Source organism: Bos grunniens, chromosome 26 (genome assembly GCF_055505025.1).
Source record: "Bos grunniens cultivar Pamir isolate PY7600 chromosome 26, Bosgru_T2T1.0, whole genome shotgun sequence".
NCBI classification, from domain to species: Eukaryota; Metazoa; Chordata; class Mammalia; order Artiodactyla; family Bovidae; genus Bos; species Bos grunniens.
Window position 1 is genome coordinate 41,794,010 of NC_141190.1, and position 26,613 is coordinate 41,820,622.

At 49.9% G+C, this 26,613-nt stretch overlaps 1 protein-coding gene and 2 long non-coding RNA genes across 52 annotated transcripts in view; 2 read left to right on the forward strand and 1 right to left on the reverse strand.

Moving 5' to 3' along the window:
• TACC2 (transforming acidic coiled-coil containing protein 2) overlaps positions 1-26,613 on the forward strand; it is a 234,989-nt gene that overhangs the window by 153,440 nt on the left and 54,936 nt on the right. For 2 of the 50 annotated variants that reach the window (XM_086377992.1, XM_086377993.1), the window contains exon 1: positions 3,629-4,133. The exons of 47 other annotated variants lie outside the window; for them this stretch is intronic. In XM_086377992.1, the coding sequence (XP_086234118.1) occupies positions 4,066-4,133 (68 nt within the window). In that variant the 5' untranslated portion in view covers positions 3,629-4,065. Of the gene's footprint in view, positions 1-3,628; positions 4,134-26,613 lie in introns of those variants that run through there. One more of the 50 variants, XM_086377994.1, reaches the window with a different exon arrangement.
• LOC147344458 (uncharacterized) lies at positions 13,461-15,169 on the forward strand. Its single transcript, XR_015155427.1, has 2 exons — positions 13,461-13,725; positions 14,568-15,169. It is a non-coding gene; the product is annotated as an uncharacterized LOC147344458 (long non-coding RNA).
• Positions 18,191-21,250, reverse strand: LOC147344459 (uncharacterized). The gene is made up of 2 exons (XR_015155428.1): positions 21,081-21,250; positions 18,191-19,169 (listed from the first exon to the last, which is right to left on the reverse strand). It is a non-coding gene; the product is annotated as an uncharacterized LOC147344459 (long non-coding RNA).

The window sequence follows — 26,613 nt, forward strand, 5'->3', positions numbered from 1 at the left end:
ATGTTGATTTCTCACAGTTGTGAGGCGGGAAGTCCGAGATCAGGGTGTGAGCATGGTCGGGTTAAAGAGAGCCCTGCTTCTGGTGTGCAGATGGTTGCCTTCTTGCTGTGTCCTTGAAATGGCAGAGAGAGAGATTATGTGTCTCTTTCTCCTTTGGTCGCTGTAGTTCTAAGTCGTGTCTGACTCTTTGCGACCCCGTGGACTGTAGCAAGCCAGGCTTCCCTCTCCTTCACTGTTTCCCAGAATTTGCTCAGATTCATGTCCATTGAGTCGGAGATGCTAGACACTTGTGACTTAATCTAACCTAATTACATCCCAAAGGCCCCCTCCAGATACCATCAAATTGGTATCAGGGCTTCAGTATATGACATTTTGGGGGTAGATACATTCAGTCCATAGCATGGCTCTTTTCCTCTCTAATCACTCCCCCTCTCCACGTTTTATATGTTTTCCTTTTTTTTTTTTTTTTTCCTGTAGGCTGAATTACTAGATAACCAAGCTTGTTTTATTATTATTATTTTTGGGCTGCACTGTGTGGCATGCAGGGATCCGAGTTCCCTGACCAGGGATCAAACCCATGCCCCCTGCAGTGGAAGTGTGTCGTGTTAACTGCTGATTGCCAAGGAAGTCCCCAGGCTTGTTTTGAACTGTGTGTAAAGTAAACCATCAAATGTCTTAAATGAGAGTCTGAAAAGTTCTTCCAGAAGTTTATTATACAAACTAGTAACGCATGGATTTCAGTTGCATTGACCTCAACGGCATCCAGATTGTTTTTCCACTGGTTCTTGGCCATGTTGTTAACATCACTGCGATGGTGTCAGTGACACACAAATGAAGTGTCACTAGGTCGTAACTTTACGATTGTTGAGATTCTAAATAAAAGCCCTTCGCTGCAATGCCCCCTCATTATCTATGTGGTGCTGTGCTTAGGGAAAAATGTTTCTAATAAAGAAGGAAGGAAAATTAACACCGCTCAAGCACCAGTTAGTCCTGGTCCCGGGATTTCATATATATAATTAGGTTTTCCTAATACTCTGCAAAACAGATGCTTTCTCTCTCTTGCCAGCTGAGGAAGCAGTGGTTCAGTACCGTCAAGCATTTGGCTCAAGGCCACACACCAAATGAGGGAGAGGTCAGGATTTGACCTCCTGTCTCATTTCAAAGCCCTCTCTAGTTATTGCAGCAGACCCCTACCTGTTACGGATCAGGACACTTGGAAGGTTTGGTGCTTTTCTGTATCATGAAAAAAATGAGCGGATGAATTCTAATTGTTGTTTCTCATTTTTTCCCTGTGTATTTTCCTAGGGCTGGGTTTGGCTACAGGCCATAGATACCATCAGTGCCCAGGGAAGTGGTCACTTTCCTCAAAAGGTGAAGTGTAGGTTTGTTGTTCTTTGGTCGTTAAGTTGTGTCTGACCCTTTGGGACCCGGTGGACTATCGAACACCAGGCTCCTCTGTCCTCCACTGTCTCCCTGAGTTTGCTCAAATTCATATCCATTCAGTCAGTGATACTATCCAAGCATCTCATCCTCCGTCGCCCCCTTCTCCTCCTGCCTTCAGTCCTTCCTAGCCTCAGGGTCTTTTCCAAAGAGTTGGCTTTTCACATCAGGTGGCCAAAATATTGGAGCTTCAGCATCATTCCTTGCAATGAACACTCTGGGTTGATTTCCTTTCGAATTGACTGGCTTGATCTCCTTGCTCTCTGAGGGACTCTTTAAGAGTCTCCTCCAGCACCACAATTCAAAAGCATCAATTCTTCGGCGCTCAGCCTTCTTTATGGCCCAACTCTCACATCCGTACATGACTACTGGAAAAACCATAGCTTTGACATAACGACCTTTGTCGGCAAAGTGATGTCTCTGCTTTTTAATATGCTGTCTAGGTTTGTCATAGCTTTCCCTAAGTTAGCACTTAGGAAGTTTTCAGCTCCACGTGGTAAGGTTCTTTGGACTTCTAGCTGCATATGAGGCCCAAGAGTTCTGTTTTCTGATGAAAAAACGAACCCTCGGGGTGCTGGGAATGACCAGATGAGCAAAGCTCAGAATCCCTGCCACCAGGTGACTCCGGGCACTGATTGTGAGTGACAGGTTATGGGAGGTGCTTTCAGGAGCAAGCTTCACCCGGCCACCCCCTGACAGTCACCTTCTCTGCAAGACTGACGGGATCATTAGCTATTTTCATATAAATTCGAAAAAGTCAACCTTTTCAATGTAGCCTGGACATTTCATGTGGTTGCAGCCCAGGAAACAATTTTGACTTTCTGGGTCTCTGTTTGACACTAATTTTAAATATCAGCAGAGGAAAGTCAGCCCACCATGAAGCTCTGGAACCATCCTGAGATTTGAGTCACAACTTCAAAAGTAGCCGTCCAAACATCCTCAGCCATAGTTTTAGGAAACACTCAGTATGTGGAGGACATTTCAGAATGTTTTGAGCAGTTTTGTTTCCATTTTATTTTTGTTTTGGCCACAAGTTACATGCATTTTAGGCTGACTCTAAAGAAATGCTGGGAAAATGAAGATGAGTTTTCAACTTACACATCAGATGTGCTCAGTAGCTCAGTCTTGTCCGACTCTTTTGTGACCCCTTGGACTGTAGCCCACCAGGCTCCTCTGTCCCTGGGATTTCCCAGGCAAGAATCCTGGAGTGGGTTACGTTTCCTCAGAGGTTCCGCTTTAATTCCATTGTGAGTCTGATTGGACCTCAGAATGGGGATGGACCGTCAGTTTTCAGGTGGGCCCCCAAACCTCCTGAACCAAAAGGAGCTGAGTAGCCTGCGAGGAGGCCCAGGAGCCCAAGGAAGTCTGCAGGGTTTGGGAGCAGCCAGAGCTGGGCGAGGGGGCCTGGCTAGCCGGGCACAGCTTGCCCCAGCAGAGGAATCGGGGTGGGGGCTGGGGGCACTGAATGGGGTGTCACAGACATTCCTGCAGGCCCGGTTTGGGCTCAGAATCACGGAGACAGATGGTTAGATCGTGTGTCATGGAGAGCTGTCTTTCCCCTGGACACTCTTGTGGTCTTAAAGGCCTGACACGGATGGGCCCTCTCAGCTGGCCTGACCTCTGACGGTTGGGAATGAGCCTTTGCAAGGGGCGTCTCCGTGGAGCCTCCTGTGGTGGCTAAAGATGGGGGGTGCTTCAGACTCCGTAGCAGGCTTTCCCAATCCGCCCTACCCCCAAACTGTGTCCTTGGAGGCCGGACCTGGGCTCAGGTGAGGTGGGGAGTGGGGGTGGCAGGGGGGAACCCGGGAGCCAGGCCCTCGCATCTCCCTGGTACAGGCCTCAGCCTGAAGAAGGCAGAAGCCACCGGGACACTGCAAGTGTCTAGCACATTTTCCGCGGCAGCCTGTTTACCTGCCCGCCCAGCCCTGGGAGAGTCCATTGCCTCCCTCCGGGAGGGGTGAGCCGGCCGGAAAGAGGATACCCTCCCCCGCCCCCCACCATGGTTCGCCTGGCCGGGACCACCGCGGCCCTACCCCCTGGGGCCCCCGACTCCCGGGTCCGAAGTGTATTTGCATTTCCAAGCCACACAATGCCGGCGATCGGGGCGAGGCTGCGGAAGGCTGGGGGAGGCGACTCGGGGCTAGAGAGGGAGGGTCTTCGCCCGCCCTCCCCCTGGCCCGGTTTCCCGAGCCAGCGCTGGAGCTTTGTGAAGATGCAGGCGTCGGGGGCTGCTCGCGGATGATGACATCACCGTGTCCTACGCGGGAGCCGAGCTGCCGGGGGCTTTAAGAGCAGATCCCTTCGGACCCCGCCGGCGCTCACGCTCACACTCGCGCGCCCCGGGCAGAGCCGCGCGCGCCGGCCACCCTCGCGCACACACTGGGGGCGCGCGCCGGCCACCCTCGCGCGCACACCTCCGCGGCGCTCGCTCCCCGGGCTCCGGCTCGGGCCCCGAAGCCGCAGCTCCCCGCCGCCGCCGCCGCCGCCCCGGATGCCAGCAGCTGCTCCCATCTGCAGTGCAGCAGCCCCGGCCGCAGGCCGGCCCAGCCCGGGCTCCCGCTGGAGGTACCGTGCCAGGACGCTGGCCCTGCTCGCGGCTAGCCTGCACTCCAGGGCGCAGCGAGGATGGGAGGGTCGCAGTCTCTGCAGCCAGTCCCAGCCAGCGACCTGAACCAGGAGGCTTCCGAGGCAATGTAAGTGCTCCGCCCGTCGCCCCGGAGGGCCCCCCGAATCCTCCCAAGAGGAGAGGGTGCTGGGGCTTTGTTAGTATCCTCTCACCTGATGCCCCGTGCAGCCTGGAGCTGGGGCTGGCCCTGACGTTCTCGGGCAGCCTAGCGTGGTTTTTACCTGGTGGCTCCCCTTCTAGCGTTTCGCGCCCCGCTCTGGAATGAGCATCTGGCAGCCCCTGGAGATTCCTGGGGGCAGAAATGACCCCCCTGGAATTTGATGGTTGTTCAGCAGCCCAGTGCGTGCTTGGGGGGGCTTCTCCCTGCATCTTAACACCGCACCCCCCCGGCACAGTGGTATTTCCTGCAAAGGGAACAGCCGGGCATTAACAAGGGCCTCATGGGAAGAATCCTTGAGGGTGGCAGTGCCGTGCCCATGGAGACAGACCAGTTTAGGGGCAGCCACTCACATAGCTAGCTAGACGGATGGCGTGGAGCTTCGTCGCTAGACGTCCAGTCGGGTTAATCCAAGCGTCCACACACTGACTGGTGAACACCGGAGGACAAGGCTGCTCGCTATTATTAGTAAAGCCAGCCAAACAGTCTCGTCATTGGTCCATTGGTGGAAGCAGCATTTGACTGTGCATCCAGTTTCTGTAAACCAAGAGCCAGTGGGGCCTTTATACTGGATGGGTGCTTATTAGGGTTCCCGTTTTTAAATGGTCATCTCCATTACCCACCTGGGCCTGTCTGGAGGATGGGGCTTATTGAATAGATCTGGCTGCAGGTCATCCCCTCCTTACCTGCTCTCCTTTCCCAAAGAGAAGAATGTGTTTCAGAGAAGTGTTGTGTGGGGGTTTGGGGGTGGGGAGGCAGTAAAGTGGTCATGGGAGCCATTGATGTGTAGACGAAAGGACTCCAGGGATTGGTCTGTGTGTTGTAGTAGGGACGCGGGGTGCCATGTGGGGCTTCCTCACTCGTCCCTGTGCCTGGGGTTTCAATGAGGACCTGGCTCAGTGTGGTGATGTAATGCTAGGCTGAGCCTCGTGGTTTTCCAGGCTCCAGCTCTTTAGCAGCGAACCATTCTGAAGAGTAGGTGTGCACCGATCATTTGTCTTTCTCCTTGTAGCTCGAGACAGCATCATCTTACAATGGAGGTGCGTCGTGTTGGAGGCTTTTCAGTGCCACGAGCCCTGCGCTTTGCCTGCCCTGGTTTTCGTTCGTGTGTAGTATTGTTCGATGCATGGAAATATGTACTACCACCCGGGACTTGAGCCTAAGCCGAAAAGAACAGTTCCAACCTATTTTTGAGAAGTCTCTAAACTGAAAATCAGTTAAAGAGTGGTAGGCGCTAATCGGCTACTGAGCTAGCTAGCTCTCAGGGCTCAGATCTGTCTAAAAGCTTTCGGGAGACACGAAAAAGATACTGTGACCATGTGTTTGGGAAAATCCGCTCCTCAGCCATAAGGGATTCAGCTCACGTGTCCCCAGTGTCCCCGCCCTCTTTCCCAGTTGAGTTAATAAATGACCAGGCTTCTGTTGGCTGAGGGCTGAGTTGGGAGAGATTCTGTTAGATAGAAGCTGGGATAAGGTGTCCTAAGTCCACCCTAGGGGGATGTTATCATTGTTTTAGTCACTAAGCCGTGTCTGACTCTTTTGTGAGGCCATGGACTGTAGCCCTCCAGGCTCCTCTGTCCATGGGATTTCCCAGGCAAGAATACTGGAATGGGTTTCCATTTCCTTCTCCAGGGGATCTTCCCAACCCAAGGATCGAACTCACATCTCCTGTATTGGCAAGCAGATTCTTTACCTCTGAGCCACCAGTGAAGTGTGTGTTAAGTTGCTTCAGTCATGTCTGACTCTTTTGAGACTCTGTGGACTAGAGCCCACCAGGTTCCTCTGTCCATGGGATTCTCCAGGCAAGCATGCTGGAGTGGGTTGCCATGATTGACCCAGGGATCACACACATCTCTTATGTCTCACTGCATTGGCAGGGGGGTTCTTGACCACTAGCGCCACCTGGGAAGCCCACCTACCAGGGTGTTTAAATAAAACTGCAGGCCAAATGGCCACGTTGTAATGGAAGCTCCTTCTCAAATATTGCCTGGATGAGCCGGTCCACGTGTACTAGCCAGAGTCTTCTCTCCTTGAAACTATTTCTGAAATGTCTTTAAATCTTTAAGATAGTGTATTTACTCCTTCACAGAATCCCACCCTCCATCCCCTAACACTTTTGTTTTTTAAAAATGGAGAGAGTGGAAATGATTGGGGCTGGTTCCATACCTGGCAACTATTCTCTAAAATCGCATCTCTGCTGTCTGAATAACTGGGAGTTTTTCTACTATCCATTTGCTTATTTCCAGTCTAGAGATTTTAAGAAGTGTATTAAGAGAGTGCCTTTCCGTGCACCTAAAGTCACATGCTTGTGAAGAATAATAAGACAGGGTAGCCATGTGTGGTCTGTGGCAGGAAAGAAGCTTCCACTGAAGGATAATGCTGTCAGGGCTGCAGGAGTGGAGAGGAACTCAGGGAGCACAAGCTGCCTTGGCGGGGTACAGTCCATGACAGCTGGTAACTAGACTGAACTTGTGTCTCTTTTTCTATGATGGTTCCCTGTGAAAGAGCAAATCAAGGAGGACCTGGGTAAGAGTGAAACCGAAGACGGGGATGTTTTAAAAGTCCCTGCAGAATATTTTCTCTTTTAGTTGCAGGATTTCTGTGCTTCTGCGTTCAGGTTTGGGGTGCCTTTGGGCAGCTTTTGTAGCCCCAACTGATAGCTTCATTCTGTCCCTGGAGAGCAGTAGAATAAGAAAGGAGGAAGAGGGGGAGTCCTGTGTCTCCCCTCTGGGGTGCAGCAGCAGACTGGAGGTGCAGGATGGCACATGGGATTGGGAGGGGAGGCGGGGATGGAGGTTCACGTGTTGAAATCCCTGTGACTCCTGGGATGGTCCACTCCTCCTCGGAGGGCAGCATCACCCTCTGCTTTGCTTCTTAGAAAGGCAGAATCAAAGGGCCCACCTTTGAGTCCGAGTCAGAATCTCCATTTACCCAGTGATTTGTAAAGACGCCTGGATGACTTTTAGGCCGGAAAGTTTGAGAAGCCCTGAGCTTCTCCATCCGGGTGAGTCCCTCCATCTGGGTTCCTGAGAAACTGCTGGACACTTCTCTAACTGCCGCTTTCTTATCTGGAAAAGAAGTTCTGGTAGCAATAGTAGCCTTTGTTTCCAGATAGAAGACGGCGGGGGCAGGGGGGCGGTGGGGGGGAGTCAGGGAGAGGAGAATTCCACTGCAGAAGACACTTCTCAGCACGGACGGATGGGACACACACAGGAAAGGGACGGGAAGTACTTGAGTCAGTGTGATCTGAGTCCATCGATTAGACCCCGCCGCTGTGCCCCCTTCCGCTGCAGCCCCTCGAGGCTGGGCTTCTGCTAAGAAAAGCAGCGTGAAGTGCTCTGTCTTTAGTGTAGCCAGAGACCCCCATCCCGGGGGCTCCCTCCGCTTCCTGCAGATCCCACACCCTGGCTCTGCAGGGACAGCCAAGGGCCATCAGCATCTGAGGGTAAAAGTGGTGCTTGTATGGGCGAGTTTAGCCTGCTTCGGCTGTGGCACTGCTCATGACCCAAAAAAAAAAAAAACAAACCCAAAATCTCAGATAGGTAAACTGCTGCCTGTGTGGACCCGTGAGCAGCAAAATAGAAGGGCCAGGAGGGATGGCGGGAAGTGATGAACGATGAAGCAACAGGCCACAGTGATTGATGAGCAGGGAAGGGAAGGTTATAAAGACAGCGGGGAATACAAGCAGAGGATTTATGCTTAGATGTCCAAGGAGAGGATGTGGCATTTGCCAAGACAAGGAAGTGGAATTTAGGAGCGCATCTGGGGGAACGTTGATGAGTTTGGGCTGGGATCGGAATTATAGCTGAGAGAGTGCCCAGGACCCGAGAGGCCCTGGGCGCCAGCTGCACCAGGAGAGTGCTTCTGGGATGGGGTTGGAGCTCTCTGGGCGGCTGTGGTCACAGATGGGAAAGTGGAGTTTTGGTCTTTCCCATCCTCGTGTGGCTCCTCTCTCTCTCAGTCTGGGGGCTGTCGAGAGGGTCTAGCGGCTCCGAGCTTGCCCGGCCTGCCTCTTAGGGCTTCTCAGGGGTGAGGTTCTGTGTCTGTGAAGACCCTGAGAAGACAGAGGCACCAGTCAGCAGGAAAGGCAGGAATGCTTCTGCATCTGAAAATTGCCAGCATGTCTGTTGCTCAGAAGCCCAGAAAGGGCTGCTGGGGCTCCTGGCAGGAGCTTTCTTTAGGTCTCATTGGATTTCTTTCAAAGTCTTACTTCTTAAGGCGACCCTTGGCTAAGTCATTTAGCTTCAGTGACAGCATCTTGACTGTGGGCCTCTCAGTTCTTAGAAGCAGATACTTCACTTTGGATATTATGGTTGGATGAAAGGATGAGCCGTTTTCCCCCGAAACTGAATAAGCTGTAAAGTTGTTTGTAGAATGGGCGTTGCCTGAGTCCCAAAGGTGCTGTCTTAGTTCAGGTTGCTGTAACATAAAATACCACAGAGGACACGGCTTAAACAACAGATGGGTATTTCTTATAGTTCTGGAGGCGGCAGAATCCAATGTCAGTGTGTGGTGAGGACCCGCTGCCTGGTTTATGGACGGCTGTCTCCTTGTCCTCATCTTGTCCTCAGACATCAAGGCAGTGAAAAACAGCAGAGCAAGCACTCAGGTTCTCTTCTTACAAGGGCACTGATGCCCTTATAAGGCTCCAGCCTCATGACCTGCTGCTGCTGCGTCACTTCAGTCGTGTCCGACTCTGTGCGACCCCATAGACGGCAGCCCACCAGGCTTCCCGTCTCTGGGATTCTCCAGGCAAAAACACTGGAGTGGGTTGCCATTTCCTTCTCCGTTGCATGAAAGTGAAAAGTAAAAGTGAAGTCGCTCAGTCGTGTGCGACTCTTCGCCACCCCATGGACTGTAGCCTACCAGGCTCCTCGGTCCATGGGATTTTCTAGGCAAAATTACTGGAGTGGGGTGTCATTGCCTTCTCTGACCCTCATGACCTAGAAAGTAGTGAAAGTGAAGGTCGCTCAGTCCTGTCCGACTCTTTGCGACCCCATGGACAATAAGTCCATGGGATTCTCCAGTCCAGGACACTGGAGTGGGTAGCCTTTCCCTTCTCCAGGGGATCTTCCCGACCCAGGGATCGAACTGGGGTCTCCTGCATTGCAGGTGGATTCTTTACCAACTGAGTTATGAGGGAAGCCCCCTCATGACCTAATCACCTCCCAAAGGCCCCACCTCCTAATACCATCACATTGAGGGGTAGAGTTTCAACATAACAAATTTTGGGGAGACGTAAGCAGTGAGTCCATCCACAGCAGGTACTTTTCCTTGGTTATCATTTCTGAATATCTCCATCATGGGCCCTGTGTCCAGAAGGATCTTGGCCCTTCCTATCTTCTCTCTGCTTATCTGCTGGCTTCTCTAAGGTGGGCCGAAGGCAGGAACATTCTGAAGCCATCCAGGTAGCTGCCAGTGATCCGGGGAGTGATGCCACCTGCTTCTGCTGGGGCCCTGGGCAGGGCATCTGCTGATGGCGGGTGAGCAGCTAGGATTGGGAGATGGATTAAGTGACTGTGGGCAAGTGTTCGTCTAGGTCATTGGCTTCAGGGCACTCTCTGCATCAACCCTCTGTCCCTGTCTTCATGTTTCTTCCTGCCATCAACAGCCTGTTTCTGTGGCTATAGTTCTGGTTGCCTAGGAACCAGTGTAGTCTGAATAGCCAGTATGATTGGCTGTTCTTGCCAGATGGATAGCCTGAGCTGGGGCAGTGTTCCGGGGTAAGCAGAGGATGGTGAACAATTCTGTCCTCTTCCGCTAAGATTAATGATGAGGACATAGGCTTTGTAAGCAACTTTTTTCCATGAAAACCAGTTGTTCATGGACTCATGCTTTTGTTTCAGGTTGGATGGGAGTCAGAGGGAGACTGGCTGGCCACAAAGAGCTGACTTAGAACCGCTCAGTATACATCCATTCTACGTTGGAAGTGGTGGCTTGGATGACACTGGCTCTGTTTGTATTTACAAATTCATTTTAGCAGTTGTTTCTAGAGAGCGGGTGGGTACTGGGTGCTTTTGCCCAACGTGGAAACAACGCCGGATGCTTTGAGAATGAAGAGCTCCTCTCTTAGCCTTGTTGAGTAGATTCAGGTGTTTCCCATTACAGACACACATCCATTACTGCGACCCAGGCACTTCTGCCCCCATTTTATAGATACGGAGACTGAGGGTACTCCATGCTTAAGTCAAGGGGTTGACAGGCACTTTCTGTGAAGGGCCAGACTGGCTTTGCAGGGTGTAAGGTCTCTCTTGCAGCAACTCAGCTCTGCCCTGAGAGTGTGAAAGCAGCTGCGGACAGTTAGTAAATCAACGTCCCAGTTACGCTTTAGTTACAAAAAGAGACAGTGAGTTGTATTTTGCTGGCACCTGATTGTATAGGGCTTTGGACCCGTGTCCTCACCCCTCATGACTTCATGGCCATTTATCAACACTAGAGTCCTCGAGTCTTCGGCCTGGGCCACCTTCTTTGTTTCTTTAAGACGTCTCCTCCACACTCATGGATATAGTACCATGATGTACTCAGAATGCCCCCGTTTATATCCTCCCGTGTTGTCTGAGCACCATGCTTATCCAGCTGCTTACTTTGTATCTCCTCTAGGGTTTCTCATGGAGCTCTCAGGCCTAACTTGTCCAAAATAGAATGGATGACCTTCCTTGTATCAAAAACAAATAAAGTATATATAAAGTGACCCAGCCCTCACCCCAGTTCCCCATCTCAGCACGCGGCACGTCACCTCCCAGCTGCTCTGAGCAGAAACCTGGTGGTCAAGCCTTGTCCTTTTCCTTTACCTCCCTGTTTCCTAAAACAGTTCAGATGATGGTTCTTCACTGTGTCTGCTTGCTGTTGCTTTTCGTCTCGTGTTGGAGCCCACTAGCACACTGGTCACCTGTCAGTTCTCTGAACATTCAATGCCCACCTGCCCCGGGGCCTTTGCACATGCAGCAAGCTGTCTAGGAAGCATTCTGCCCTATGCTGGCACGGCCGGCTCCTTCCTCAGCTTCCATTCTCGGTGGATTTCCGTGCCCTCACTCTCTGGTGCAGTCCAGTAGAGCCTGTGACCATGGAAAGATCCTGTGTTCTCGTTGTCCCATATGGTAGCCACTGGCCACACTTGACTCTTGCACACTTGAAATGTGGATAGTGCATCCAAGAAACTGAATCTTTAATGTTATTTAGTGTAATTTAAGTTAAAATAACCACATATGGCAAGTGGCTGTTGCAGCAGACGGTCATCACAGCTCAGTCTTCACTCTTGTTTGAGGTCTTTGTAAAGCTTAGCGGAAGGTGGAGTTTCTTGATTTGTGTCTTTAACTGTTGTTATCAGGATGTGAGCCATGTGAGGGCATTGTCCTTGGGTTTTTTTTTTTTTTTTTTTTAGCTTTTAATTTATGTATTTGAATTTTCTCAAAGTATAATGAATGTATTTAAAGTGAAGTGAAAGTGAAGTCACTCAGTTGTGTCCGACTCTTTTCGACCCCATGGACTGTAGCCTACCAGGCTCCTCGGTCCATGGGATTTTCCAGGCATGAATACTGGAGTGGGTTGCCATTTCCTTCTCCAGCGGATCTTCCCGACCCAGGGATCGAACCATGTATTTAATTTCTGCTGTACAGCAAAGTGACTCAGATGGACGTATATTCTTTTTCATATTCTTTTCCATTATTGTTGCTGTTTGTTGTTTAGTTGCTAAGTCGTGTCCGACTCTTTTTTGACTCCATGGACTGTAGCCCACCAGGCTCCTCTGTCCATGGGATTTCTCAGGCAAGAATACTGGAGGGGGTTACCATTTCCTACTCCAGGGGATCTTCCCAACCCAGGGATTGAACCCAAGTCTCCTGCATTGGCAGGTGGATTCTTTACTTCTGAGCCACCAGGGAAGCCTTTTTCCATTGTTGTTGTTCAGTCGCTAAGTCATGTTGACTGTGCAGCTCCATGAACTGCAGCACGCCAAACTTCTCTGTCCTTTGCTATCTCCCTGAGTTTGCTCAAGCTCATGTCCATTGAGTCAGTGATGCCATCCAACCGTCTCATCCTCTGTTGCCCCATTTCTCCTCTTGCCCTCCATCTTTCCCAGCATCAGGGTCTTTTCTGTTATTATAATTCTATTTGTTTATGCTTGTGTACCCACATCCCTTTTTTCAGTAAACAATTTGTTAAATAAATGAATGCATGAATAAATGAATGAATGTCTCACTAGCAAAAAGAATTCTAGGCATATCTGCTCCACACTGGGCTGTGCTAATGAGGGGCTTACAGGGGCAGGGAGAGACTCAGCTGGACCCTAGGCATTAAGGTTCTGTGGGACTTGACCCAGGAAGACAGCCGGTTCAACCCTCAACCTTCCTGTCACTACTGTGTGACACCTCAGGATCCTGCCAGAGCACCAGGTTAAAGGAAGCACATATGTGCGTCTTGCACAGTCGTTCAGCCACGTCCAACTCTGCGATACTGTGGACTGTAGCCCGCCAGTCTCCTCTGCCCATGGGATTCTCCAGGCAAGGAAACTGGAGTGGGTTGCCATACCCTCCTCCAGGGGATCTTCCTGGACCAGGGATTGAACATGAGTCTCTTCTGTCTTCAGCATTGGCTGGTGGATTCCTTACCACTGAGCCACCTGGAAAGCCCACATCCCTGCCTCAGTGCTCCTGCAGAATATCCCAGCATGCACTGTAGCCTGCAGGTTACTCAGGTCACCATTGGACACGTACCATAGCCTTTTCCTCTCCCCTCCTGGATGGTTTGTTTCTCTTGGATGTCTGTTGTCTCCCAAACCTCTGTGCCCCTGAGAGTGTCTCTGTCCATCTCTCAGCTGGTCTCTTTTCCTTCCTTTCATCTCCTTGTCCATTTGGAAGCTGCTGCTTGCTAGGTAGATAAGGCAGAGCAGAGGCTTGCAGGGAAACTGGGCTTGGGCTGTGAGTGGCAAATTGCCTTTGTTCTCTCACTCTTTGCCCTGGCAAAGGAAAGCACCTCCTGGGGTCGGGAAGGTGGGCCTTGTGCACACTGCGTCCCACGGCTGTGCGATGAATTACCTGTTGGAGAGGTGGACTTCCCGCAGGTTTTTTTGTACTTGCCAACCTTCCTTATTTAGAAGGAATGTTCCCTTTACTGCTTTCAATGTTCCCTGCTTTCTCCTTAAATGGAAGCAGCAGCAGCTCCTGGCTCTGGGCCGGGGAGGGTGGGGTGGAAACAGGGGTGGGGGTGGCCCTTCTGCCCAGGGTTTGCTCCAGCCCTGCTCTGAGGCGGATCCTAGCAGCTCTGTGTCCTTCTGGGACTGACTGCTCAGGCCAACTGCTGGACTCAGTTTGCAGTCAGTATCCCAGCTTCATTTCCTTCAAGGTGCTGCTGGAGTTCCAGAGCCTGAGAATTTTAGAGCTGGAAGCATCAGGATCTTAGATATCACAGGGACTTTTTCCTAACAGAAAGTTTGTCTCATGAGTGCATATCATTCATAAAATATCACTCAGGCCTTTCCTGCTAGTCACGATTCAGACTCAGTCAGGTAATCCTTTTAATCTTTTCCCTTTAACTTCCAATTTGCTGAAAAATATATATTTATTTATTTATTTTGCCGGCTTCAGGTCTTAGTTGCGGCATATGGGCTCTTTGTTGTGGCATGCAGACTTCTCTCCAGTTGCGCTTCTTGGGTTTTGCTGCTCCACAGCATTTGGGATCTTAGTTCCGGGACCAGGGATCAAACCTACATCCCCTGCATTGGAAGACAGATTCTTAACCACTGGACCACCAAGGAAATCCCTAAAACAATATATTTAGATAAATCATTTGGTGAACTGAAATCAGAGGTGTGTTCCCAGTGAAATCTCTTGAGAGTGCAAATTCTCTACCTGCTGAGAAAATGTAGTGGATAGTTTATTTGGGGATAAAAATGACTGACGGGGCCCTTGGTCCAGGCCAGTCTCAGCTTGTGTCTCTGCCCTCACATGTCTTTTTCTTTTCTTATTCCTTGCATCATCTCAGGGATGTTCCAGAGGTCAGTTTCTAAGGGAAACGGGTATTTACCTTGTTTATCCAAGTGGGAGGTGGCTGAAGTTCATCTACGTTGAATCTGACATTATTAAATACCCAGCCACTGTTAATCGAGGCCAGGGGAGAAAATCATGCTGGTATTTGCCAGCCCATGAGCGCTGCCCGCCCAGGAGGAGCCATCCTTTCTGCAACTCCCCACCCCCAACTCGCATGCAGCCTCCATCTTTAATGGGGTTTGGATCTGGATTTTGGGGACTTCGGAAGCAATTTGGATCAAAGAGGGCTGCAGCATCTGAGAGTTGCTCTTTTGTCAGGGCCTTGGTGGGATGCACTAATTATTCATTGTTCTCTTTAAAGGGACTCGCCTTTAAAGGGAGCGGTCTGGAAGTATTTTCCCTCCAGGAAGGAGGCAGGAGAGCCTGGCTTTACTTTGGGAACATCTGCACACATGTGGTCTTGCGTGGAATTTCCCAGCCCGACTTTGTTCAGAGAGGATCCTGTGACTGTGTTCATTTCCTTTAATGCCCGAGGGGAGAAAGACTGACCCTGAAGACACTTCCCTGCCCAGCAGGGCTGCTGGGGGAGTGAGGTCAACACTCATGGTATCGTCTCCAAGGAACTCTGCTCCTGGGGAGAAGGAAGAGGCAGGGCTGCCCAGAGAGTGTGTGAGAGACAGATGGTGGGGGGTGTGGGTGGTGCAGGGGTCAGAATGGAACTCCAGCCCGAGTGTGTCTCTTTCTCACAGGGCTTTGCCTGTGGCCTCTGCTGGGCACCTTTGCTGGCACTAGGAAAACCAAAACTTCAAACTGACTTTAAGAAAGAGGGCAGGGAGAGATAAATTAGGAGTTTGGGATCAACAGGTACACACTACTATATATAAAATAAATAACCAACAAGGACCTACTGTTTATAGCGCAGGGAACTGTATTCATTGTCTTGTAATAACCTGTAAGGAAAAAGAATCTGAAAAAGAATGTATATAGATGTGTATGTAACTGAATCACTTTGCTGTATACCCAAAACTAATACCACTTTGTAAATTATTAATATAATAACTATACTTCAATTTTTTAAAAATGGCTAAAACGATAAAGGTCCAGAGCAATAAATAAATAAATAGAAGGAGAGAAAAGAGGAAAAATGTTTCCTATAATTGATAGGTGGTCATTATCAGGATGGCTAAGAAAACAGAATCTCCTCCCCACTCCACTCCCTTCAAAAAAAAAAAACTGGACAAAACCCTGAAAAATTTAAAGCATCAGAGTTTGTAGCGTTTAGACTCTCGTTCTTTGATCTACAGCAGCTGAGTTCCTCCTGGAGCTGCCCATCTAGCCTTGGGATGCCTCATGGGCTATCAGCTGCTGGGGTTCGGACCCGGCTGGGCATTGAGGAGACGGGTTGGTGCTCTGGGCTGGTGCTCGCTTGGCCGATGAACTGACCTTCGGTGGCTCAGCCTGTGTCTGGGGCCCTAACAGGCGTGTCGTGGAAGGCAAGTCTGCCCCTGGGATGATTCCCGGGTGTTTTGGCTCCCATAGTTGAGTATTTTCAGGTCCCAGGGCCAGGCCTGGAAGAAGACCCCAGGCGCCAGGAGAGGTAAGGAGTAGGAGGAGCATGGTCATGTGTGGCTGGAAGCTTCTATCTGCAATTTCCCCAGAGACTCGCTGCTGCTGATGGTTCTGGGGGATACCCCGGGGTGGGGTCAGTGGGAAGGACCGCCAGGTGCGAAAGGCAAGGCCAACTCTAGGGAGAGGTGATGCTCAGCGTGCTGCCTTGACGATGGAGAAGCTGGACGTGAGGAGTGGAGAGGTGCTTGTTCTCCACGCCCCTTACACCCAACTGTTCCAGTAACAGATGAGGGAGAACAGGTCTGAGCCCACCCTGTGGACCATACACCATGATCGCTGACCCTGCTGCAGGACATAGCTCTTATCACCCGCCAGACTGTGCGGAATGGGGGCTGTCCCCAGCTGCCAAGGCCACCGCGGGATTGAGTTATAGCCCTGAGGTCACTGGCCACCTGGTCCTGATAAGACAGCGGGCAGAGGATGCAGCGGGCAGCTTCTCTGCTGCCTGCCCTCTCTGTGTGAGTCTCTCCGTATCGCCTGGCCCTGCCCCTGAGCTCTGAGGACTGTCTGAGGTCAGGGTAACAAATACATCAAAGGTAACACATACCACCTGAAAAAACAGTGGACCGCTGCGTGCAATGCAGAACTGTGCCCGCTTCCTGGACGCAAAGCATTGCCAGCTCGGTTACGACATCCATGAAATGGGGTTACACCCCATCCTTTCCTTGTTGCAGAAGGATTCTGCACCTAAGAAAGGGAATATATGTGAAGAAATGATATGAACTGTTCCTGTCTTTTTGTGGGTTTGAATATAACGTAGTTCCTTTGGGGCTTCCCTTGTGGCTCAGCTGGTAAAGAATCTGCCTGCAATGCAGAAGACCTGGGTTTGATCCCTGGGTTGGGAAGATCGGAGAAGGGAAAGGCTACCCACTCCAGTATTCTGGCCTGGAGAATTCCACGGACTGTATAGTCCATGGGGTCACAAAGAGGCGAACACGGCTGAGCGACTTTCTCTTCACTTTCATAGTTCCTTTGAAGTCTGCTGAAGAAAGCCCTGAAATGCCAGCATCTTGGGTAGCACGTGTGTGCATCGTTAGTCACTTCAGTCGTGTCTGACTCTTTGCAAACCTATGGACTGTAGCCCGCCAGGCTCCTCTGTCCATTGAAGTCTCCAGGCAAGAATACTGGAGTGGGTTGCCATGCTCTCCTCCAGAGGATCTTCCCGACCCAAGGATCAAACCCGTCTCTTATGTCTCCTGCATTGGAGGGAACATAAAGACGGGTTCTTTACCACTAGTACCCTACATTAATATCACTTGTCTGAATGGTTTATAACAACAGGAAAACCCCTTAGTGCTTGTGAAGTGGAAAAGAAGATGCTAAATCTCAGAGCCAGCCTGCCGGGGAGGGGGATCCTTAATACTGCTCTTTACTTCTCTTTGCCTACTCTCTTGGGTTTACATGTTATATTTCCCAACCTGTGCTCAAAGTATTAATATATACTGTGACAGGATGAGATGGCTGGGTGGCATCATCGACTCAATGGACATGAGTTTGAGCAAACTCTGGGAGATGGTGAAGGACAGGAAAACCTGGAATGCTACAGTCTATGGGGTTGACTTTGCTACAGTCGCAAAGAGCCAGACATCACTGAGTGACTGAACAACAGCAACGTACTGTGACCTGACATGATATTTGTTATTTCCTGGATGTTGGCTTTCTCCCACCTCTCCAAATGTGACCACCCCTTCTAAACCTCGAGGCTTAAATGCCTGCGGTGGTGGGTGGACTGGGCCAGAGATGTAGGAGTAAGTGGGTATCGCTTTCCTGGAGATGGTATGGATTGCCCAAATATCAGGGGCCCTGGGGAATAGCTCCCCCACACCCAGACGTAACCTTTTATTGGTAAGAAAAGGAACCTGGGGATGAAAGTCTATGAAATAGGAGCAGTCCGGTTGTAAGATAGAAGAGACCCACGTGACAGAGTGATGGCTGCACGTGAGGAACTGGGGGCCAAAGTGCTGCAGCAAGCCCACACCTGCTGGGGAGGCCGATGCCACACACCCCAGCCGAGCACGTGGGCTTCCGAGACGCCAGGCTGAAGACCTCAGCCTTCAGCAGGGCTGGGGACGTGACAGAGCAGCGTTCCGTGTCTTTGGGAGATCTCTACGTATCTCGTTGACAGTGTGTCCGTGTGTTAGGAAGTGAGTCATCTTCTTCTCTTGTCTGGGACCTGGAGAATATAAGGTGGAGAGCACTGGATACTCCATGATAAGATGGGTGAGGGATTTCCCTGGCGGTCCAGTGTTTAGGACTCTACCCTCCAGTAGGGGCTGTGGGTTCCATCCCTGGTCGGGGAGCTCAGATCCCACGTGCCTCATCACCAAAATGCCAAAACACAGAACAGAAACAGTATTGTAACAGATTCAATAAAGACTTTAAGATGAGTCACATCAGAAAAAAAAGATGGATGAGTGGACCTCTGGACATCCCTTAGACAAGCATCTCTTACGGGCTCAGAGGCAAGCGTTTGTGCCCATGGAGTCCTTGTTCTGAGTGACAAATACCCACCCCTTCTCACCCTCCTTTTGGCTCATTCTGAGGCATTGCTTCCAAGGCCTCAGTCAGTTCAGTCGCTCAGCTGTGTCTGACTCTTTGTGACCCCATGGACTGCAGCACGCCAGGCTTCCCTGTCCATCACCAACTCCCGGAGTTTACTCAAACTCATGTCCATCGAGTCGATGATGCCATCCAACCATCTCATCTTCTGTCATCCCCTTCTCCTTCCACCTTCAATCTTTCCCAGCATCAGGGTCTTTTCTAATGAGTCAGTTGACCAAAGTATTGGAGCTTCAGCATCAGTCCTTCCAGTGAATATTCAGGACTTGCTTTCCTGATTTCCAAGGCCTAAGGTGAAAATAGTGTCTAAGGGGGAAATTGAGGGTTTGTGGGGCCTCCGTCTTGAAATGGTGCTTAGGAAGTGTCTGATTATTTTTCCACATCTGAGTACTTTTCATTCTTTGGCCGAGATGCTCTTTTTCCGTCCCTGTGGTCTTTGTTGTAAGATTTCTGTTTACTCGAGGCTAGCGGCTGTGGAATGAGGATTCGGTTGGTTGGTTTTCATCCAGGAGTGTGAACTCAGCTGACCAGTCTCTCAGTGGTCCTGCTGATCCTCATCAACTGAGCCAAGCAAATGAGACCCTTCTGGTTTTTGAAGGAAGTGCGGGTGTGGAAATGTCTAGAGTCAGAGCTAATTTGGGGCAAAATGTATCATTTTCTCCATTCATGCTCCCCCAGTTTTGTGAGGCAAGGCTTGAAGGAAATTTCCCGATTCTTTCCTTTTCTTCTAACCTAATCCACTCATGTGTCCTGTGGCCTCATCCATCCACATATCCTGAGACAAAGAAGAGATAAGCCCCTAGTTATTTATGCATCTTACATTAAGATTTTGAGCTGAAACCAGAAGCACAGGACTTTTACATAGCAGGAACCTTGAGATAATGGAGAACTTTGAGCCTTTGATGCAAGAGATTTGGAAAACAAAGCACAAAGCTGGCCTTTAACCTCATGCCCTAAAAATAAGAGAGGGAGGAGGCTGGAGCATGCTTGTAAGTGATTGGGCTTGAAGGCAAGATGAAAAGAAATAACCGGTGACTGTGGTCGGATTTGTGCCATGTTCTGGTCCTTTTATCATGAAATTGAGTGTTTTGTGGCAAGAAGGCTAGCCCTGAGAGTCTATTTTAACCCAGTTGGCTTATTGTCACAAATTCCTTAACTCTGAGACAGTTTGCCTGTTTGATGAGGGAGATTGTGTTGTTCGTTGGAGCTTTGTTATACATAATTGAAATCTGAGGTTACTTACCAGCCTTGTCATATTTAAACTAGTTATATGACTCTGCTATTTTTGTTATTATATCAACTGGTGTAAAAAATGATTCAGAGTCTCTCAAAGTCGAGAAAAACTCTTTCCTTGTATCAGTTATGGTGCAATTAAAAAGACAGGTTTAACCAGAAGTTTTTGAAAGCATTCTCTGCTCCATTCCTGACAGCCAGCTCTGAACTTCCCACGGGCATCTGGGAAGCTCTGCCTACTGCTCATGACCATGGTCCTTGCTCATCTGCTGGCCTGAGCCCCTTCTTCTCTGGATTCTACTATCTCTTTGATGATCTGATCATCTCCCCCTCCTCCCACCCTACTTCTGCCGCTGCTGCTGTTCTCTGAACAACCACATGACCTTTTTTTTTAAACCTTTTTATTTTGTATTGCAGCTTCCCAGGTGGGCGTGGTGGTAAAGAATCTGCCTGCAATGCAGGAGACTCGGGTTTGATCCCTAGGTCCAGAAGATCCCCAGGAGAAGGGAATGGCTGCCCACTCCAGTATTCTTGACTGGAGAATTCCATGGACAGAGGAGCCAGGCGGGCTACAGTCCATGAGGTCACAAGAGTTGGACATGACTGAGCAGCTGACATAGCCTATTTAACAATGCTGTGATAATTTCAGGTGAACAGGGAAGGGACTGGGCCATTCAGATACACGTATCCATTCTCCCCCAAACTCCCCTCCCTGCCACAGAACGCTGAGTAAGTCCACGTGCGGTGAAGTAGGTCCTTGTTGGTTATCCATTTTAAATATAGAAGTGTGGACACGTCCATCCCAAGCTTCCTAACTATCCCCTCCCACACTGACAACCATATGTTCCTTCTCTTAGTCAGTGAGTTTCTTCAGAATGACCTTTTAGAAATATAAATCGGGGACTTCCTTGGCTGTCCAGTGATTGGGACTTCGCCCTCCAATGAAGGGGATTCGAGTTCCATCCTTAATCTGAGAGCTAAGATCCCACATGCCTCGGGGCCCAAAACATAACAGATTCAATAAAGACTTTAAGAATGAAAGTGAAAGTAGAAATGTGTTAGACGCTTAGTCGTATCGGACTCTTTGCGACCCCATGAACTGTAGCCTGCCAGCCTCCTGTGTCCATGGGGATTCTCCAGGCAGAAATACTGGAGTGGATTGCTATTTCCTAATCCAGAGGATCTTCCTGATCCAGGGATCAAACCCAGGTCTACTGCATTGCAGGCGGATTCTTTACTTTCTGAACCACGAGGGAAGCCTTCAAGAATGATCTACATCAACAACAAAAAAACTTAAACAAACATAAAAACACGAGTCAAGGTGAGCTCTTGCCCTGAGTAGAACCCCGACCCGTGTCCAGCTCTTCAAGGCAGGCTTCTCCTCCCACCCACCCACTGTGCCCTCAAGATCTGGGGCCTTAGCCCCATTCCTTGCACTTGGCAAACTCCTCACCTCTGGGCACTTCATCTTGTGGTTCCCTCTGTCCAGAACCTTCTTTCCCCAGCTCTGTGGGGTCTGGCTTCTTCCTCCTTCATGTCTGTCTCTAAGAAGCCTTCCTTCTAGGGAACGAGAGAGAGAGAGAAGCTCCAAGTGCAGCCCAGAGCCTGAAACAAACCAGTGTCAGCACATCCTCTGTTTTGTTGATTGCACTTCCTCTCCCAGTGGCTATGAACTAATGAATTAATTCAGTAAATATTCGAGGGGAGTTTCTTGCTTCATTTTACAATTCCTCGCCCACAGCCATTTTAGCAGTGCTGGTCTGGGGGCGGGGGTTGGTGTTAGGTGTGTGGGAAGAGCAAGAAAATCACACTCTTTTCTCATGACTCTGTAAACTCAGAAATCACTGGTACAGCTGTTCCCTGACTACAGGGGGCTTTAAAGAAAGAACACTACGCTTAGTGTTTCTCTAACTTATTCTAATTCTCTGAATTATGTTTAGGTGATGGATATAATGATCTTGGTTGTAGAATTTTAACACTTTGAGGACTGGCGAGGGTAAATGTGTTCTAACTTCCTGGCCTTGTGCGTGGCACTTTCCAGGTGTAAACTCACTTCCCAAAACCACCCCATGTGGCTGGTGGCTATTACCACCACCTATTACCCGCTACTAACCACACTGCATAGACGAGGAGACTGAGGCCCCGGAGATGTTGTGGAAACTGTCCTGAGTGTTTAACAGGTGGCAGAGCAGGAATTTTGGAACCAAATCTGTTGATCTCATTTTTTATATTCAGTGCGTGTTCTGTTGTGTGTATTTACGAAATGATAAGAATAATAAGTTCATATGTTATACACGAAGAAAGTGCTTTCATTTAGATTTCATCAGTTCAGAATTTTTAATAAGTGGGTCAAAGACTGGATTGATGTCGCTGCATTATGTATGAGCGAAAAGGGCGTGACAATAAACTGAGACAGGCAGTGCCTCAAGGGAAAAGCACATTTTCAAGGCGTTGAACAATACTTATTCTCTGCAACTGGCATGCTGTTTACAAGCTGTTCTTTCTCCTTTTTATCGTGTAAAGAGATGGGAAAGAAAGGGACAGAGGATTGAAGTCCTCCTCTCTATTGTACAGAAGCACTGTTTGCAGTCCGTGGTAAAAAGGGAGCTTTTAAAGCTTTTAAAACATCGGACTTTTTACCTAAGTGTTCTGGCCACTCCATGCTGAGTCGAGGTTTGTGCATCTGTTTCTATGCGCAGCATCATGACTGAGGCTCATCGAGACCCACAGAGGACCACAAGTTATTCATTTCGCAGAGCTGGGGAAGAGGTTTTCCGCAGAATGCATCTTTCTGCTTAGCAGAAAGCGGAACATATTTGTTCAGATAAAAGAAATACAGCAAAACCCAAACCACTTCTGGAGGCACGTGCTCAGCTGTCAGAACCTCAGGGTCTCCACATGCCTCACTCAGGGTCACTGTTCTGCTCCCCGGCAGAGGCCACTTTCCTGACCCCAGAGGTCTGGGTGGCCCGTGACCTCCCCTCTCACTCCGTGTAGGTTCCCAGAACCTTAAGCTTAGACACCCACTGCTTGAATGAGGGAGGGGATTAAGGTTTGGCCAAAAGGAGGGGGTGAAGAAGGAAATGGCAGCCCATCCCAGTCTTCTTGCTTGAAAAATCCTACGGACAGAACATGGGATTGTAAAAGAGTCGGGCATGACTTAGCAACTAAACAACAAACGAAAGCAAAGGGAGAGGGTGGGCCGGGGCGGGAGGCCCAGGCTGGCCCGGCTGGCTGCCCCAGTGGCCTGTATGGATCCAGATGCAGAAACTCCGTTTCATCTGTCACCTTGGAAGGGACGATGCTCAGGGAAACCGATGGCATCCGAATGTACCAGGGGCTGAACTGCAGGTGAGGAGCACAGCCTGTCGCCGTCCAGGAGCCCCTCGGATGTGAGGATGGCTCCTGGTTAGGGTGAGAGATGGAGGACGTGCTCCAGTCTTGGCTCGAGCCTTTGACAAGTCACTGAGCCTTGAGAGTGGGAAGAAGAAGCGTGCTTCTTGAGAGCAGGAAGCTGATCTGACTCAGCTGCCCAGGTGCCCAGCATCTGACAGGTCCTGCTGAAATTGTCATGGAGTGAAATCCACAGGCCTGCCCTATTGTGAGGATCACATGAGAGGGTGGATAAGGATATTCCGAGGTGCTAATTGCACAGTATCGGCTGAGATGAGCAGCCTGGGCCTCGGAGTCCCTGGCGGGGACATCCGCATCCTGGGACCCAGGTACCTGCCTGGAAGACCACCTTGTTACCAGAAGAATGCTTGTTGAGTGTGGAAGGTGAGGGTGGAAGGATGGGTGCTTCTTGCAGGCTGTGAGAGCACATGGACTGTGGCCCCATGGCACCCTGAGGGTGGAGCCCCCAGGGGCCTTGCCCCCAGGTGGGCGTGTCCACCCTGAACTGTGCAGTGGGGGTGGGCTGGGCGTGGTGCTGCATCTTGGCTGCCCGTCTGCTTTCTCCAGGCTCCTTGTTGGCGCCTTCCCTTTTACCAGTGTCACCTGGACATAATCCAGCTAATCAGACCCCAGCTGTGTTCTGTTCCTTGTGTCCTGGACCAGAATGAAATCTGGGAGAACAAGCCAAACAGATCTGGAAAGATCCCAGGTGTTCCCAGCAGCTGGGTTGGGCTCCACCCTGTTCAGACCTGCATCTTCCCCTATACCCAGCCAAACGTGTCCTCCTGTTTAAACATTTTCTTCTGATTACGATCATAACACATATATGTTGCCTAGCCTTGAAAGTGGCTCAGTCTTGTCCAACTCTTTGCGACCCCATGGACTGTACAGTCCGTGGAATTCTCCAGGCCAGAATACTGGAGTGGGGTAGCCTTTCACTTCTCCCAGGGATCTTCCCAACCCACAACTCCTGTGTACATGTTGCCTGTACGTGTATATATTTGTCTCTGCATAGGTATGTAGTAAGTGAAGTTGCTCAGTCTTGTCTGACTCTTTGGGACCCCATGGGCTGTAGCTTGCCAGGCTCCTCCGTCAATGGGATTTTCCAGGCAAGAGTACTGGAGTGGTTTGCCATTTCCTTCTCCAGGGGATCTTCTCGGCCCAGGGATTGAACCCGGGTCTTCTGCATTGCAGGCAGACTCTTTACCATCTGAGCCACCAGGGAAGCCCTGATGGATCGGTAGATAGGTATTAAATATACATATGTGTTTATGTGTATTTGTTTATGTTGATATATAATTATTGTATCCCAAATAAGCTCATACTGTATGTACATTCCTTAATCTGCTGTCTTCTTCTACTTATTATTTAGCTTGCAGTTTTCCGGACTGTACATGTAAACAGCATGTGGTTCTGAGGGAGGGTCTGTTATTAATACTTGCCAGGTACTGGCGGAAGTCCTAGTTTTGACCAGACTTGACTGCTCTTTTTGAGTTTTTACGTCCTCTCCTGTCGTTTTTCTGTCTCTTTTTTTCTCTTATTCTTTATAGATGTTGTTTATCTGCCTGTTTTTAACACCACCCTTTGTCTTCTAATTTGTTTTGATTTCAGAAACCAGATTATCGAATTGTCTTTGTTTGGGCTGCTGTAAAAATTACCATAGGCTCATGGGCTTAAGCAGCAAATGTTACAGTTCTGGAGCTGGAAAGTCCACACTCAAGGCATGGACAGATTTGGTGTCTGGATGTCTTCTCACTGAATCCTCACATGGCAGAAGGGGCTGGGAGCTCTCTGGGGTCTTTTATAAGGGCACTAATCCTGTTCCCAAGGGCTCCACCTTCATGTCCCGATCACCTCCTAAGGACCCCACCTCCTAATACTGTCACCTCGAGGATGAGGTTTCAATGTGAATTTGGAGAGACACACATTCAGTCCATAACACCAACCTGTTGGAATAGTATATGAAAGAAAGCTAAGTATATTGTTGAACAAGACCAGAAGAGGTTTCTCTGAGTTCAGGAGCTTTAGTGCAAGCTCTGGGTCATATGACTTGGTTGAGCAGAGACATTTTTGTATTTTCTTGGAAGCTAGCTGTCTCTTGGCCAGCTGAAGATACTGCCTGCATGTTGAGAGGCTTCTCACTAGGTAGGGTGTTCTATAGTTCTCGCTGGAGAGAAGAGAAGGACTTTTAAATGACAGCCCGTCAGAATCGCCTCCTTGTGTCTTTTACAGTCTTTTTTTTTTTTTCCACTAGCATCCATAAATGTCTTTGGAGAAGGGAATGGCAACCCACTCCAGTATTCTTGCCTGGAGAATTCCACGGACAGAGGAGCCTGGCGGGCTACAGTCCACAGGGTCACAAAGAGTCAGACATGACTGAGCGACTTCCATCACCATGAACGTCTTATTTCCAGTTAGATTTTTTTTTTTTGAGAATTTGAGTTTACAGATGCCAATTTAGGTTACTCAAGCAACGAGTTAGGCTACAAAGATGGGATTTCAGGGCTATCAGTGTATGAAAGCAAGAACATAAAAGGGCTGCCTGAGTCCCTTCTCCCTCTATTTTTCCTAAGACTTGAGTCAGTCTGGCCTTTCTCCAGGAAGGCACAACACGATCCAGTTACAAATCTGTGGCGTCAAGAGCCCAGAGCCCATTCAGTGCTGATTCTTTACTACCTGCAGTGGGGCCTGAGGCCACTGAGAGTCCCTTCCCCTTTGCTAAGTACTTGGTGTCATTGCAGTTAAGTCAGTTTCACAGCTTGTGCTGTGTGTGTATGTGTGGGAGGGGTAGTGGGGTTCATTGGGCGCCTGTGTACACAGCCACGTGTGCACAGTGCCACACCAAGCCTTCTCCCCGTCCCTGGCGAAGTGGGTTGTGTGCACCTCAAGGGAAGGGTGAAGTCCAGCTCGGCGCAGCTCTGACAGGGTCCACGTTCTCCTGGATACACTCGTGTCCACGGACCACCTGGCAGGACAGCCCTCCCACACTGTGTGTGGCCTCCAGATTCTCTTTCATGCCTAACTCAGGAGCTCTGACCACATGGGAGTCTTAACTAGCTAGCAAATCACTTTTCCCAGAATTTCTAATGCTTGGATGCCAAGGGCAGAGCCGGAGCTGCAGGGACGTCCCTGCTGGTCCAGAGGCTGAGGATCAGAGCTCCCAGCCCAGGTTTGATTCCCGGTCAGAGAGCTCGATCCCACGTGCCACAACTAAGACACGGTGCAGCCAAATAAATAAATAAAGATTAAAGAAAAGAATCCGAGCTGCAGTAATAAGGTGGAGAGCAGTATCCTCACTGTTTTTATTCCCACTTACTGGGCAACAATCCAAGGGCCTGGAAGGTCAAGGGACTTGTCTAAGCTGACACAGTTGCAGCAAGTGACGTGGTTATAGTGTAGTGAGAGCTTGTGGACAGCGTTCCAGTCATTCCAACTTCTGATTTCTTTGGGGGACAGTCTGTCTCCCCCATTGCATCGAGTCTGGATCGTGCTAAGTCACGTCTGACTCTTCTGCAACCCCATGGACTGTAGCCCACCAGACTCCTCTGTCCGTGGGATTCTCCAGGCAAGAATACTGGAATGGGTTCCCATTT